At 48.1% G+C, this 14610-nt stretch overlaps 2 protein-coding genes across 3 annotated transcripts; one reads left to right on the forward strand and one right to left on the reverse strand.

Moving 5' to 3' along the window:
- Positions 1-52: 52 nt before the first annotated feature.
- On the reverse strand, positions 53-7076 carry Cenpt (centromere protein T). Of its 2 annotated transcripts, XM_034522601.2 has the most exons (13): positions 6919-7076; positions 5426-5516; positions 5219-5306; positions 5019-5115; positions 4780-4916; positions 4589-4634; positions 4323-4471; positions 2373-2573; positions 1964-2116; positions 1486-1579; positions 537-713; positions 352-456; positions 53-278 (listed from the first exon to the last, which is right to left on the reverse strand). In XM_034522601.2, the coding sequence occupies exons 1-13, from the start codon at positions 7029-7031 to the stop codon at positions 155-157; spliced, it is 1575 nt and encodes a 524-aa protein (XP_034378492.1). In that variant the 5' UTR covers positions 7032-7076; the 3' UTR covers positions 53-154. The 2 variants fall into 2 exon arrangements, with proteins under 2 accessions (XP_034378492.1, XP_076771915.1); XM_076915800.1 differs by lacking the exon at positions 6919-7076 and having other exon boundaries at positions 5219-5302; positions 5426-5518.
- Positions 7077-11788: 4712 nt separating this feature from the next.
- Thap11 (THAP domain containing 11) lies at positions 11789-13847 on the forward strand. The gene has a single exon (XM_034522929.2). It carries the CDS (start codon positions 12248-12250, stop codon positions 13175-13177), a length of 930 nt encoding a protein of 309 aa, XP_034378820.1. The 5' UTR covers positions 11789-12247; the 3' UTR covers positions 13178-13847.
- The last annotated feature ends 763 nt before the right edge of the window (positions 13848-14610 follow it).

Below are 14610 nucleotides of genomic sequence, written 5' to 3' on the forward strand. Positions count from 1 at the left end.
GGGAAGGCAATCTGGGCAGGCCCTAAGACGTGCACCAAAAAAGCAGAACAACCCCATTTGCGAGACTTTATTGGTGTTACGAGATGAGGAGGCCATGATGATTCTGTAGGGCTCAAGATGTCCAAGGTAGGGAGGTGCCAGGTAAGACCTGGCCCTACTGTGCAGGGAAGACAGAATTGCCACTGAATGCACAGGGGATAAGCTGTTGCCGGTACTCCAAGGGCAGGTACCGCTCCACAAGCACATGCAACGAGACTCGGTCAGTGACCAGTCCCTGCCTGTGAGAGGAGAGGAGCGTCAAACATCATTCACACCAGCCCTCCCACTCAGCCTCCTTTTATGAGCACTCACCGTCGCATCAGCAGCTCTAAGTCCTTTGGCTTCACAGTCTTACGGCCAGCGTGAGCAGCAAATACCTCCAGGTCATTGCAAAGGTGCCGGAAATACTTGTCTAGGCTGCCAGCAAGGTTGCAATAGAACAGACTAAAGAGTCTGTTTATGAAATGGCACCTCTACCCACTCATATCTAGACTTACCACTTCTCTACTATCTCAAGAGCCTTCTTCTCCACAGGCATCTTAGTATAGAAGCTGAAGAGCTTTATATAGTGGCTCAGTCCAGCCTTGTAGGGGTCTTGGTGGTGCCTAGGACCTGCAGTTCGGGTCCTGGATGGAAGCTTGGCTGGCACAGACTCCAGGGGCTCTGAAGATAAGCTGAGGACAGGAGAAGACAGGTGATTGATTTGCTGTTTGGGAAGGCCCCTATTTGAAGACAAAAGTCCTGCTGGCTCTGCTGAAACTGGGACTGTTGCAAATTAACTTGAACAGGAAATCCAACGGGGATTGGGGGTGTGGGGGATACAACACCTTTAATCCTAGCACTGGAGAAGCAGGGGCAGGTGAATCTGAGTTCAAGGCCAGTCTATTGATTGAGTTCCAGGATAGCTAGGACTACATAGAGAAACTCTGTCTCAAAAAATCAGGAGGAGGAGGAAGGGGGGGAGGAAGAGAAGGGGGATGGGGGGAGGAGGAGGAAGAGGAAGAAGACCAGGAGGAGAAAGAGGAGGTCAATGTCTACAATGACAACGATGACCACAAACAGCCTGGCCCTCCCCGTGACCCTGATCCTCCAATCTAGACCCACCATCCTAGTCAAGCCTCAATATTTATGTTGGTACCTGCTCAAGCTTGTTAAACCTCAGGTCTCAAATTGAACAGTCTTTCCCCTCAGGAATCCACCACTGCCTGTCCCAAGACCAATTAATGTCCTCCAGGAAGCCGCCTATGATGACATACTGAACTAGGGGCTTCTCCTCACCTAAGCTCTTGTAAGCATCTAGGGGCAGGCACCAGGAAGACAGACAGGCAGGCTGTAACTACCAGGCTTGAGCTGCTGTGCTTGGCAATCATCTGCATATGTATGAGGACTTAACAGTGCACAGTGCCAACCTCAGGGCACCCCTTCCCAACAACCGGGGTTTCTTACACTGCAACTCCAGGTGATGGGCGTGGTTCACATAACTGATGTGGCTGTTGCTCTGGGTGTAAGTCATGGGTACTGGAGGATAATTCTTGACTTGCTGCAGAGAAAGAGTTGTGTCACAAGAGGTTCAGGCTCGGAGGCAGAGGCAGGCGGATTTCTGAGTTCGAGGCCAGCCTGGTCTACAGAGTTAGTTCCAGGACAGCCAGGGCTACACAGAGAAACCCTGTCTCAAAAAACCAAAAAAAAAAAAAAAAAAAAAAGAGGTTCAGGCTCGACCATTTCACATAGCTGTAAAGGCCTAGTGTCCCTTTCTTAATTCCTAAGGGCCTCATAGAGCTCTAGTTAAGTGATTGCCTCTTACACTCCCCCTGGCCCCTAAAACTACCAGCTCCCATAAACAGCCCAGGCAATTTTTTTCTGTATGACAGGACCTAAAATGCTAGTAAGACTCAGCTACTGATACCTACATTAGGCCTCTTACCTGGGCTACCAGAGGTCTCCTCATCCCCTGAAGATCCTTCTCCATCCTTGGGCTCCACAGCTTCACTGGATCCCATGGCTTCTCTTAGTTCTGGAGGCTGAGGCTGTGGCTCCGAAAAGGGCAAAGGAGAGGCACCAAAGCCAATTCTGCTCACTGAGGGGGTGACAAGCAACGCGGCAGCACTGACTTAGACTCTCCTGGCCCCATCCCAACTCTGCTCTTGGGGAAGAGGGACTCCTAGGCAGGGGTTCTGGGGCACACATCAGGGCTGGAGGAGGGGAATCTCTATGCTAACATCAGGGCTTGAGGAGGGAAATCTCTATGCTAACATCAGGGCCGGGGAGGAGGGGAATCTATGCTAACTCTCGCCCAGGCTAAGCTGGCTCCAGGTCAGCTGCCCCTCACTCACTCCGGTTCTGCAGCCTGGTTCCAGTGCTTGGCGTCCCAGGGCCCACAACTCTTTCAGCATCTTCAACCGCAGTGTGAAAAGGATTGGGCAGAGAGCGATTCACACTAAGGGGACAGCCATCCAAGGGCTGTGAGAACGGCTGTGTGTCTTCCAACACTACATCCATTGGCAGAGCAGCCACAGGTGTTCTATGACTGTCACCTGGAGATCAAGAGCCAGATAAATTCTTTAGCCAAGGCCCACCTGCTAAAACCTGGGGCTGTGAGGTATAGGCAGTGAAACTTCAGGGCTTCCCTGCCTAAGGCACCTCTAAAATGAGATAAACCTACCTTCTAAGCCTGTCACCTTCCCGTGTCCTCTTTGCTAAGCTACTCTTCCTGGCCCTTCCTGACATTCCCCAGCCTATACAACTTGCTCATAGCACCCTAAACCAATTATTCCTGCCTCAACCATCTATATCCTCTGCTCAGCACCTTCCTCAGACATGGAACTAGTCCTCTGGATTCAGGCTACCGGGTTAGTGCTAACTGGTCATAAAACCTGTTTCCTCTACCCTCAGCCCTGTAGAATATAAAGTCATAAAAGCCACAGAGACACTAAGACTGGACCCACTCTGTTGATTATTCTTTTTCTTTCAAGATAAGGTTTCTCTATGTAGCCTTGGTAGTTCTGTAGAGCAGGCTGGCCTCGAATTTGCAAGTGCACGGGAGGCTCAAACACCTGGCTATGATGGCTATTCTTGGTTGTTACCTTTAACTACATCTGGAATTAACTAAAATCCAAATGACTAGGCACACCTGTTAGGGATTTTTTTTAGATGATTTATTTATTTTTATTTAATGTGCATTAGTGTTTTGCCCACATGTATGTCTGTGTGAGGGTGTCAGAACCTTGGATCTGGAGTTACAGTTATGAGCTGCCATGTGGGTGCTGGGAATTGAACCCATGTCTTCTAGGAAGAACAGTCAGTGCTCTTATCCACTAAACCGTTTCTCCAACCCCTGAGGGAGTTTTTCTTAAATCATTTGATGTGGGAAGACCCACTTCTTTTTTGGGAGGGAGGAGAGGGGGAGTTCGAGACAGGGTTTCTCTGTGTAGCCCTGGCTGTCCTGGAACTCACTCTGTAGACCAGGCTGGCCATGAATTCAGAAATCCACCTGCCTCTGCCTCCCAGGTGCTTGGATTAAAGGCATGCGCCACCACTGCCCGGCCAGAAGACCCACTTCTAATCCCCCCCACTTTTTTAAGATTTTATGTATTTTATTTATATGAGTACTCTGTCGCCGTCTTCAGACACACCAGCACACCAGAAGAGGTTATCAGATCCCATTACAGATGGTTGTGAGCCACCATGTGGTTGCTGGGACTTGAACTCAGGACCTCTGGAAGAGCAGACTGTGCTCTTAACCTCTGAGCCATCTCTCTCCAGCCCCTAATCCAGATCTTTGAGGTGGGAAGATCCACTTTTAATCTGGGCCACATCTTCTGCTAGCAGCCTATAAGAAGGAAGCTTGCTCTCTCTCTGCAAATTTGCTCTTGCTCTCGGTCTGTCAACAGAGCCTACTTATTTCAGATTCCAGCATATACTGAAATCCAGCTGAGACATCCAGCCTGTGGACTTAATACTACTGGATTCTTGGACCTTCCATTGGTAGAAAGCAATTGTTGGCTCTCTGGACCACAGCCTGTAAGCCGTTCTAATAAATCCTTCCCCTACATCTATACCCACTCACTCTATAAGTTCTGTTCCTCTAGAGGACCCTGACTAATAGGCCAAAGTACCAGGTAAGTATTTTGTGAGGAAAACAGAAATTCCTCGATGCCTGGCCAAACTCATACAGTAGCCCTGACCTCATCAAAAGTGGAGCAAGCCTGAGTTCAGTAAAGCCTTCTGTCTGTCACAGGGTGGTAGCTTCTCCCTAAAGCTAAAAGAGGAAATTACAACCCTACCTGGAAGAGCAGAGGTTATGGAATTATCTTCCAGATCCTGCAAAAGAGCACCGACATTCACAGGTCGGCGTATGGGACGTCTTCGAGCCAGACCAGGTCTCTCCAATGTCTGTGGCTGACCAGGGGGGACAAAGCTGAGGTTGAAGGAGCTGTTATGATAGAAGCAGAAACAAGGAAAACCTGAGACACAGCTTCCCCAAAGGGGCTCTCATCTCTTAAAATATGGCCACCATACTGTATAAACCCCAGAACAGGGAACACAGTACCTGGCCAAGGACGAAACATCAGCATTCCCACGTGTCCCACATGGCTCTATCAGGACCCATCGCAAAAATGTAAGAAGAAGAAGAAGAAGAAGCCACAGTGAGTTACTCAAGCCTACAAAAGCTCTCTCAGGGTTTTTCTACCTCCCAAGAGGAGAGAGGAGAAAACAACTCAGGTGTGTCCTAGGTCTCACCTTGGGAGCGAGGCAAGCCCTGGTTCACTTCCTGCTGGAATACTGACAATCTCAGCTTTTGCCTCCTTTTGCCAGGGGCTTTTAGACCCTGAGCCAGGGTTGAGGGGGGTTCCAGTTCAGGAAGTTGTAGCTCCAGGCTGTAAGGATGAAGTTTATCTCAGACATGTCAGAAAGCCCAGTTTTATTTTCCTGGGGATCTCAAGAGGTGGCTCAGCCTATGAGGGAAATTCACTGTGTACCTTCCCCGACTGCTTTCCCGTCTAGATGACCGGGCCACTTCTGGTACTTGTGCTGGCTTCACCACAGGGTCTGGCATCACAGTGGAAGATTCTGGGGCTAAAGAAACAGAAAGGAAAGGGTGGGGCTGACTAAGAAGGACATCATAGGACTGACTGTTGGACTGCACCTGACTTTAACTGGCAGGCTGACACCCACTTACCAGTTAGTAAGATATTCTTCAGCAGGGTCCGGGGTGTCTGCTCCTCCAGGTGCCCACGGCCTTGAACTTGGGCCAATCTGCCAACTGACTATGGAAACAAGCACCACTAGTCTCTTTTTTGGCTTGAGAGCCACTCAAGTTAGGTATCAAAACAAAAATAGGCTTTAGGGTTCTATGAGGTCACTCATGGAGTGGCTGGACACTCACCCTAGCTCCATTGGAATGCCTCCTGGCACTTGTCTTTGTTTGGCTACCCTGCCTCGTAGAGTACGGTGTTTGAGACTGTCTTCTTTGTGCACTGTGAAAAAAACAAAACAAAACAAACAAACAAACAAAAAAGAACCTACTCAGAGAATTCTGTCAGAACTGGGAGTGAGGAGCTGGAGATGCAGCTGTTTGCCTTCACAAGGAGTTGTGGTTTAAAAGCTCTTTTACTTCAGGGGCAGGATCCCGGAAACCACTTGTACCATAGAGAAAGAGGATGAAGGGTAGCCCTGAGGTACAGATGGACTATGACTGATCTAGCAGGGGGCGAGGGAAAGCTTCACAGAGGTAAGTCTAGCAGAATAATAAAAGATGAGCAGAGGTCAGTCATGTAGGTTACAAATTGGGAGAGTATTCCCATTCCAGGCATTAGAGTAACAGTCCAAGTAGGAAATTTAAGTTATTTTTAACCTTTCAAGTTGTTGTGAAGGCGTGACAATAAGTTCCCCATAGGTGACCCCAGCCCTTATACTCCAGTCCAGTGTGTCTCAGACCTCTATCAGTGTTCCCCAGGTACAGCTCCCACCTCATTACTCATAAGTTTAAAACATAGCCTGAGGGGCTGGCCAGATTGCTCAGCGGTTAAAGGCACTGCCTCTGAGTCTGGCATCCTGAACTGCATGACCAGGACCCACATGCTGGAAGGTGAGAACTGATTCTGCAAGTTGTCCTTTGACCTCCAAACCCTCGATCACTAACACTGACAGTAATGCCACACCTTGAATGAACAGGGGCCTGGTGGCACCAACCCTTTAATCCCAGCTACCAGGGAGGTTAAGGTAGTTGGATGGGGAGTTCAAAGCCTATTTGGGCTAGCTTCAAGACAAGCCAAGGGAATCTGTGAGACCCTGTCGCAAAGAAATACCAAAATGACGCTCAGTGGTAGGGTGCTTAATTAGCAGGCATAAGATCCTAGCTCAATCACTAACACTTTGGAGAGAAACAAAACAAAACAAAACAAAAAAAACACCTTATCATGAACAAGTCTCCACTTGCTCATGATGGCATTCTTCCAGACTGGTGGATGCCAACTTCGGTACCTCCTGCTCACGACACTCCGCAAAGTCAGGACAAAGCCCTGCTCTCTAGGAAAGCATCTTTTCCAGTTCCTGCCTCCCGACCTCCCATGGAAACCTCAGCAAGCAGGACTGTATGTGCTGGGAAAGGTTATCTGGAAGTAGGGGTAGACGTCAGGACAACCTTGGTCAGGGTTGAGTGAAACAGCCCAGAAAACACAGAGCCTTACCCTCTGCTTCTAGAGATCCAACACTTGAGTGAGACGCTGTGATCTCACCCTGGAGCTGAGTCCAATTTGATTAGGAACCCAGAGACAGAGCTCAGCATGTCAGACTATACTCTTGAGACTCAGTTTTCCTTTTCAGACGCAAACACCACTCCCCATTCATTCTAGTTGCTCGGGCAACACTCTCACATACCTTGTGTGAGTGCTCCGGCGTCGCCTCGGAGTGCGCGAATCCGCTGTATCCAGCACGCGCCGCAAGAGCGTGCGTATCGTGGGATCGCTGCCAGGACTGCTGAGGTCCGCCATGTTCAGGACCCCACCCCTTCTAACTGCTCAAGCAACAACTACCACCCCGTTCCCGCCGCCTCTTTTGAGCCAAGTCTCGCGATGCTGCCACAAGGCCCCCTGGGAACTGTAGTCCAACAGCTGGGGAGCCCGGGCTGACGTGATTATGAGTTGATTTTGGAGACAATCTCTTGTTAATCCTGGGGAAAAGCTTGCAACCAGTTTAGACCTCGTGGTTTCTTTATTTAAAAAAAAAAAAAAAAAAAGCAAAGTTAAGGCTTATAATAATGTTAAGGAACTAGGGAACTAGAACTATGGTTCAGCCGTAAGGCCTACCTGCTGCTCTTACATAGGACCTGAACCCTTATGGGAAGCTCACAACTGCCAAAAACCAGTGCCAGGCATCTGATGCCCTCCTCTGTTCTCTTCAGACATCAGGCATACATGTAGAATCAAACGCTGTAGACAGCCCCTCTAGCCTTTACCAGACGAACACTCCGATTGCAGATGTAGCCACTAGGCTAGATATTGATACTCTCACGAACGCACATGCACAGATACTTTTTGTTTTCAAAACAGCAAGGTATGTAGCTCAAGATGACCTCAAAATCCCTAGGTAGTCTAAGATGGCCTTGAACTTCTAAACCTCCTGCTTCCACTTCTGTTTGATTGTATTACAGGTTCTCTCTCTCTCTCTCTCTCTCTCTCTCTCTCCCTTCCTTCCTTCCTTCTCTCTCTCTCTCTCTTTCTCTCTTTCTCTCTTTCTTTCTTTCTTTCTTTCTTTCTTTCTTTCTTTCTTTCTTTCTTTCTGTATAGAATAGTTTATTCAGGACATGGGAAGGGGAGTTGAGGGAATAGAGACAGAGAAAGGCAGAGAGAAAGAGAGAGAAAGAGAGGGGTAGACTTAGGCCATGAGCATGTGGCAAGAGTGGGGAGGGGAATGGAGCGAGAGAAGGTAGGGAGCTGGAGCAAAAGCAGGCAAGCAGAAGTACAGGTGTTTTCTATCACCCAGTTTAGATTATTTTCTTTAGAGGTCTTGGGTTTGTTTCTTTTGTTTTTGAGACAGGTTTTGTGTAGTTCAGGCTTAACTCAGACTTACCATGCAGCTGATGATCTTGAACTTCTGATTCTCTAACTTCCAACTCCAGAGTTACAGCGTCAGAATGCCATGCACCATCTATGCAGCGCTAGCAATCAATCCTAGAATTTGCTGCGTGCCAGACAAGCACCTGAACTAACTTGCCAGTTAGATCAGATCTCTTGTTATCTAAATTTACTAGATCTCTGTTGATAAATGTTCACGGTCACTATCAGTTACCTAAATTTAAGTCCTCAAGATTTATTTTAGCCAGGAAAGGTGGAGGCAGAGGCAGGTGGATCTCTATGAGTTTGAGGACAGCCTGGTCTGCATATTGAGTTCTAGACTAGCCAGAGCTACACAGTCAGACACTACTTCAAATAAACATTTAAGCAAACAAGCTTCATAGTTACTACAACTCTTTTTTTATGATCAGTTACATGGCCCTTGCTGGCCTGGGATTTACCATGTATACCAGGCAAGCTCTGAGCTTGTCCTAAGTCATGCTTCTTTTTTGCCTTTTCAGAGCTGAGAATGTGGGCATGGATGACTTCTTTCTGCTTTTGTTGTTGTGAGACAGGGTTTCTCTGTGTGAGCCTGTGGCTGTCCTGGAACTCAGAGATCTATCTGCCTCTGCTTCCTGAGGACTAGGATTAAAGGCATTCAGCAACCACCCAGATACTTTCTGCTATTTTTAAATCTTCATTTTTTTTTTCTTTTTTTTTGGTTTTTCGAGACAGAGTTTCTCTTTATAGCCCTGGCTGTCCTGGACCTCACACTGTAGACCAGGCTGGCCTCGAACTCAGAAATCCGCCTGCCTCTGCCTCCCAAGTGCTGGGATTAAAGGCGTGCGCCACCACCGCCCGGCTTAAATCTTCATTTTTATTTATTTGTTTATTTTATAGGTGTGTGGGTATGTTCATAACAGTGCACAAGTAGAAACCAGAGGACTTCTTCCACCATGTGGGTCCCAGAGATTGAATTCAGGTCTTACAGGCTTGGTGGCAAATAATAATACCTACTGAACCCTCTTACCAGTCCACGTTTTTGTTTGTTTTGTTTAAGATTTATTTAATGTATATGAGTACACTATCACTCTTTTCAGACACACCAGAAGAGAACATCAGATCCCATTACAGATGGTTGTGAGCCACCATGTGGTTGCTGGGACTTGAACTCAGGACCTCTGGAAGAGTAGTCAGTGGTCTTAACCCCCAAGGCATCTGTCCAGCTCCAAGGTTGTATTTTAAAACAATGAAAACACTGGGTTGAAGTGAGGATGAGAGAGAGGAATGTAAAAGGTTGATAAGGGCCAGCCTATACATGTGGGTTCTTGGAGACTCCAGGAAGGAATTAGAAAGCACTCTTAATACAATAGAAGTCCCTTGAGTGACCTATGACTTGTCAGCTTTTCTTTGGCAGCCATAAGGAGAATGGATGCAGAGGACACAAGATTAGAAGCAGAGACATGTGATATGATTCTTGCCTTTCACTAGAGATGACAAGACAAGGGGATAGGTAAGGCTGTGCTGAGGAGGAGAAATCATGCATTGCATGAATGTCTCAGTCTGTTTGCTCTTGGTGCTGAAGAGCAGGCATCGTTCCTTTCCTCTTATCTATAGAGCAGTAGTTTCAGTGTACTAGATATTATTTGAGTGTCCACGAGTATATGCTAAAGGCTAGTTGATGTACTGAAGATAGAGTTTAATTGAGCATCTTCTTAAATCTTCTGTGGATTTGAATCAATGTGATCCTTCCTCACTCAAGTCAAAAGCCAGGCATGGTGTCCCACGCCTATAATTGCAGTGCTAATGGGTAGAGACAGGTGCATCCCTGCAGCTAACTGCCCAGCCAGCCTACAAAAGAAAAGGTGAAGGGCTCCCGAGGAATGAATGATATCCAGAAATTGACCTCTGGCCTCCACACTCATCGGCACACATATGAACATGCACAAATGCAAACATTACTCTCACACTCTCACACATGACATGTATAAAAATGTCTCCCATTACTTTGAATGTTAACTAAACTAACAAATGTGAAAAAAATTATACAATTTTAATACGTTGGTTTTGTTTTGAGACAGGGTCTCTCTATTCAGATCTAGATGTCCTAGAACTCCCTGTGTAGACCAGGCTAGTCTTGAACTCTCAGAGATTGGCCTGCCTCTGCCTCCTGAATACTAGAACTAAAAGTGTGACCTAATAAAGGAGGTGGTAGCACACACCTTTAATCTCAGCACTTGGTTGGCAGAGGCAATCAGATCTATATGAGTTTGTGACCAGCCTGGTCTACAGAGCAAGATCCAGGACAGCTTGAGCTACACAGAGAAACCAAAATAAAAAAAATAAAAATAAATAAAATAAAACAAATACAAATACAAAAGAAAGGAAAAGAAAAAAAAAAAAGAAGAAGAAACTGAGGCATCATTCCAGGCTGCATTTATACTATTGTATAAATGACTCACTCAAATGGATACACATCTTCATCCTACTGTGTACACAGTGGGTAATACATTTTGGATGTGAAAAGACTCCAGCTGTGGACCCAGTTGTTTAGACCAGGAAAACAGGATTTTTCTTTTATTTACAAGCAAGCAAAGCCCACACAAATAACCAAGATCTCATTGGCTATACTAGAAATGCAATGGTAACATAATATATGGGGTTCTGTCTTGGTTTTGTTTCCAAGGGCCTCTTTTGTGGTAGCCAAGTGCTTAACTCTCTTCTCACTTAACTCTCTTAGACCTGTTTTATTTCCAAAGAGGGTCTCACTAAGTTGTCCAGACTGGCCTTGCATTCACTTTGTAGCCCAGGCTGTCCTCAACTAGCCAGGATCACAGGTCTGCACCATCAGGCTTGCCCTACCCACAAAGACTGTTCCTGGGAGGAAGAACCACTGTTTTGTTATAAAGCAAACTTTTTTCACTTAAAACTCAACTTCCTGGTTTCCTGCAGAGTGAAACCCCAAATTCTCTATCACTGTTTAGTTTGTAATCTTTTAGGGCTCTATTCTGGTTGCCCTTTCTAGGCACCTAAATAGGCAGGCCTATGTCCTTCCTGTTGCAGCGCCCAACAGTTCCCCAAGGTAGGGAGATGGGAGTCTAAGCACTGATACTACTCACTTCCAAGTTTCTAAGTGGCCTATCTAGCCACACCTCCATTCATCATTGTCTTCTTTGTCCGGCTGATTCCTTTGTGGCATTTATTGATTAGACATGTATTGGCACTTATTCACCCTTTATCTAAAAGACAGTAATCATTCCCCAGAAGAGAGGGGGTTGGGGTGGACCTGACTACTCAAAATTACCTTCCCTTTCACTGTCTGGCACATAGTAAGCAGCTAGTAGGGACCAGGTTTAGGTCAGTGAGTCCAAGTAAGAGGTAGCTGAGAGTCGGGAGAGTGTTCCCAATATAAGAAAGTGACTCCAGAAGTTCTTCTGGGCCAACTCGGTTTTCCTCTAGGCTAAAGAATGCCTTCCACTCCATGGTATTGGCCAGGATTGGAGGATTTTTATAACAAGGTGCAGAATCTTGTTCAAATCCTGGTCTGCAGGAACTCCACCTCTCCTTTAGGCGGCGCTGCAGTCTGTGGCCGCACCAAAACATTCTTCTGAGGCAGCATGGAACTTGTAGTCTTTGTGTGCTTATACCCAGAGCGCTTGCGCTCAGGAGGCACGCGCTCCGTACCATCAGGATTCCGGGTCCTTGGGAGGGATAGCCCATGTGACAACGTTCCATTCGAATACATTTTTCCCTTTCGCCTAGGACGAGCTTCATCTGGAAAATAATCGACTCTGAACAGGATATCGCGGTGCTCGGGAAAGCAGCCGGAATAAGCCCGCCCCGTCCCGGAAGTGAGCGGGTTCTGGCGCGGTGCATTGTGGGGGGCGTAGTCCTCCTTTCCAGGCGGTCCTTCGCGGCGTCCCCCGGGCCGACTCCGAAGCGCAGGCGGGCGGCCGGGTGGGTAGCGCGGCGCGGGCGGTCCGCAAGCATATTCTGGGCACGGGGCCTCCGCCCGGGACGACTGCGCCGGGCGGCAATAGTGAGAGGCCTGTGAGAGCCTCGCGCGGCGCCGCCCGTCGAGGAGCTGAGGCGGGGGCCAGACCCGCCCGTCGAAGAGCTCAAGAGGCCGGTGGGCCGGGCCGCGCGTCGCAGCCATGCCTGGCTTTACGTGCTGCGTACCGGGCTGCTACAACAACTCACACCGGGACAAGGCGCTGCACTTCTACACGTTTCCCAAGGACGCTGAGCTGCGGCGCCTTTGGCTCAAGAACGTGTCCCGTGCTGGCGTCAGTGGGTGCTTCTCCACCTTCCAGCCCACCACGGGCCACCGTCTCTGCAGCGTTCACTTCCAGGGCGGCCGCAAGACCTACACGGTGCGCGTTCCCACCATTTTCCCGCTGCGTGGCGTCAATGAGCGCAAAGTAGCTCGGAGACCTGCGGGAGCTGCGGCAGCCCGCCGTAGGCAGCAGCAGCAGCAGCAGCAGCAACAACAACAACAGCAGCAGCAGCAACAGCAGCAGCAGCAGCAGCAGCAGCCGTCTCCGTCCTCCTCCACTGCCCAGACTACCCAGTTGCAGCCGAACCTGGTGTCTGCCTCTGCGGCCGTGCTTCTTACCCTTCAGGCCGCTGTAGACAGCAGCCAGGCTCCGGGATCCGTGGTTCCAGCGCCCACGACTCCCTCGGGAGATGATGTGAAGCCAATCGACCTTACAGTGCAAGTAGAGTTTGCAGCTGCTGAAGGGGCAGCGGCCGCTGCCGCAGCATCAGAGCTAGAGGCTGCCACAGCTGGGCTGGAGGCCGCTGAGTGCACTCTGGGCCCTCAGCTGGTGGTGGTAGGGGAAGAGGGCTTCCCTGATACTGGCTCTGACCACTCATATTCCTTGTCGTCGGGTACCACGGAAGAGGAGCTCCTGCGCAAGCTGAACGAGCAGCGGGACATCTTGGCCCTGATGGAAGTGAAGATGAAAGAGATGAAGGGTAGCATCCGCCACTTGCGTCTTACCGAGGCCAAGCTCCGTGAAGAACTTAGAGAGAAGGATCGCCTGCTTGCCATGGCTGTCATCCGTAAGAAGCACGGAATGTGAATGGTTCTCCCCCAGAAATCTGCAGAATTCGTGACTCCTTGCAGCCCAAGGAATCCTCAGGCAGATGTTGAACTCCCCAATATTCTGGTTGACAGTGCTGAGGTTTAGGACAGAGGACTCCAGTCAGTTGGCACCCTCATTTGTTTCCTCCTGAAGTAGGAGTTGGGGACTTCAGAATCTGGTGTCACCAGCAGTTATGACTTTGTCTCTCACTCCCCAGTTTATGTTGCAGATTCTGGTTATACAAAGGCTTCAGAACCATTGAACTTGAAACTTACCCTGGAGGTGTGCAGATGGAAGTCGTAGGGACTGTGGGTTTGAGAAAACCACATCTTAAGGTTGGCCAGCAATCAGAGACAGTTTTGCTGTGTGTAGTGATAAGAGATCTCAGTAACATCATTTCTCCTTTTCATGCTCCCTGTTTCAGGTGCAGCCTGTGATTCTGATGGGGACTAGTTGATCTGTGCCTCTGCCTCGTAGGACCTCTCTATGCAGAAGGTCATTTATGAGAGGGCTCTGGGTGATTTGCTGATGGAGATCCAGCTTACCAGGGACTTAGGTTTATCTCGTTATGTTTGCTACTGGTTACAAATTCTATTTTCTGTACAATTAGATTGAAGTTTTCACTGTGTTTGGCAAAACAAATTAAACAAAAAAAGTAAGGTTTTTATTTGGGTTTCGACATTTTATTTTTATTAAAGCTAAGTGTCCTTGAAATATGGGGATATAGATCTTGGCCTATTTGAAAGAACAGGCTAGCCCAGAAAGTAGAGATGCTTTAAACTAAACAACTGGACCCGGTTTCTCCATAAAGCACATAGATCTTCATAAAGTTCCTTGTTCAGGTCATGTCACCCCAAAGAGTTAGGAAGCTGCATGAAAGGTCTTGGTTTGTCCATGATTATTTCGCTGAATTGTTGTGTATGTGTACATACATAAATGTGTGTAGAATGGGGGTGCTTGGCAGAGGTGCTATACAGCCTTTTTTTTTGGAGACAGGGTCTTCTTGGGGTTGGTGACTTAGCTGATTGGTAGAGCACTTACCTAGCAACAAGCACAAAGCCCTGGGTTCAATCCTCAGTTCTGGAAAAGAGGGTTGGGGGTGTCTTCTCACTTGCTTGGCCAGCCAGTGAGCCTCAGGGAGTCTGTGTGTGTGCCTCCCAGTGCTAGGATTACACGTTTGCATCACCGTTCCTATTTTTTTTTTTTTTTTTATTACATGAGTTTATTACAGTGGGTGTGCTTGCAAGGCAAGCACTTTGCCAACTGAACCATCTTTCCATCCCTTCCCTTGAGTTTTTAAACAAAAAGGTGTGGCTGAAAAGTAAGTGGAGATTGTTTTGGTCCTCTAGATTCTTGATAGTTTTAATTTCCTTTTTTGGGGAGTTGGGGTGGGTGGGGAGGGTTGAAACAGGGTCTCTCTCTGTAGTCCT

This window comes from Arvicanthis niloticus, chromosome 18 (assembly GCF_011762505.2).
Source record: "Arvicanthis niloticus isolate mArvNil1 chromosome 18, mArvNil1.pat.X, whole genome shotgun sequence".
Lineage (NCBI taxonomy): Eukaryota > Metazoa > Chordata > Mammalia > Rodentia > Muridae > Arvicanthis > Arvicanthis niloticus.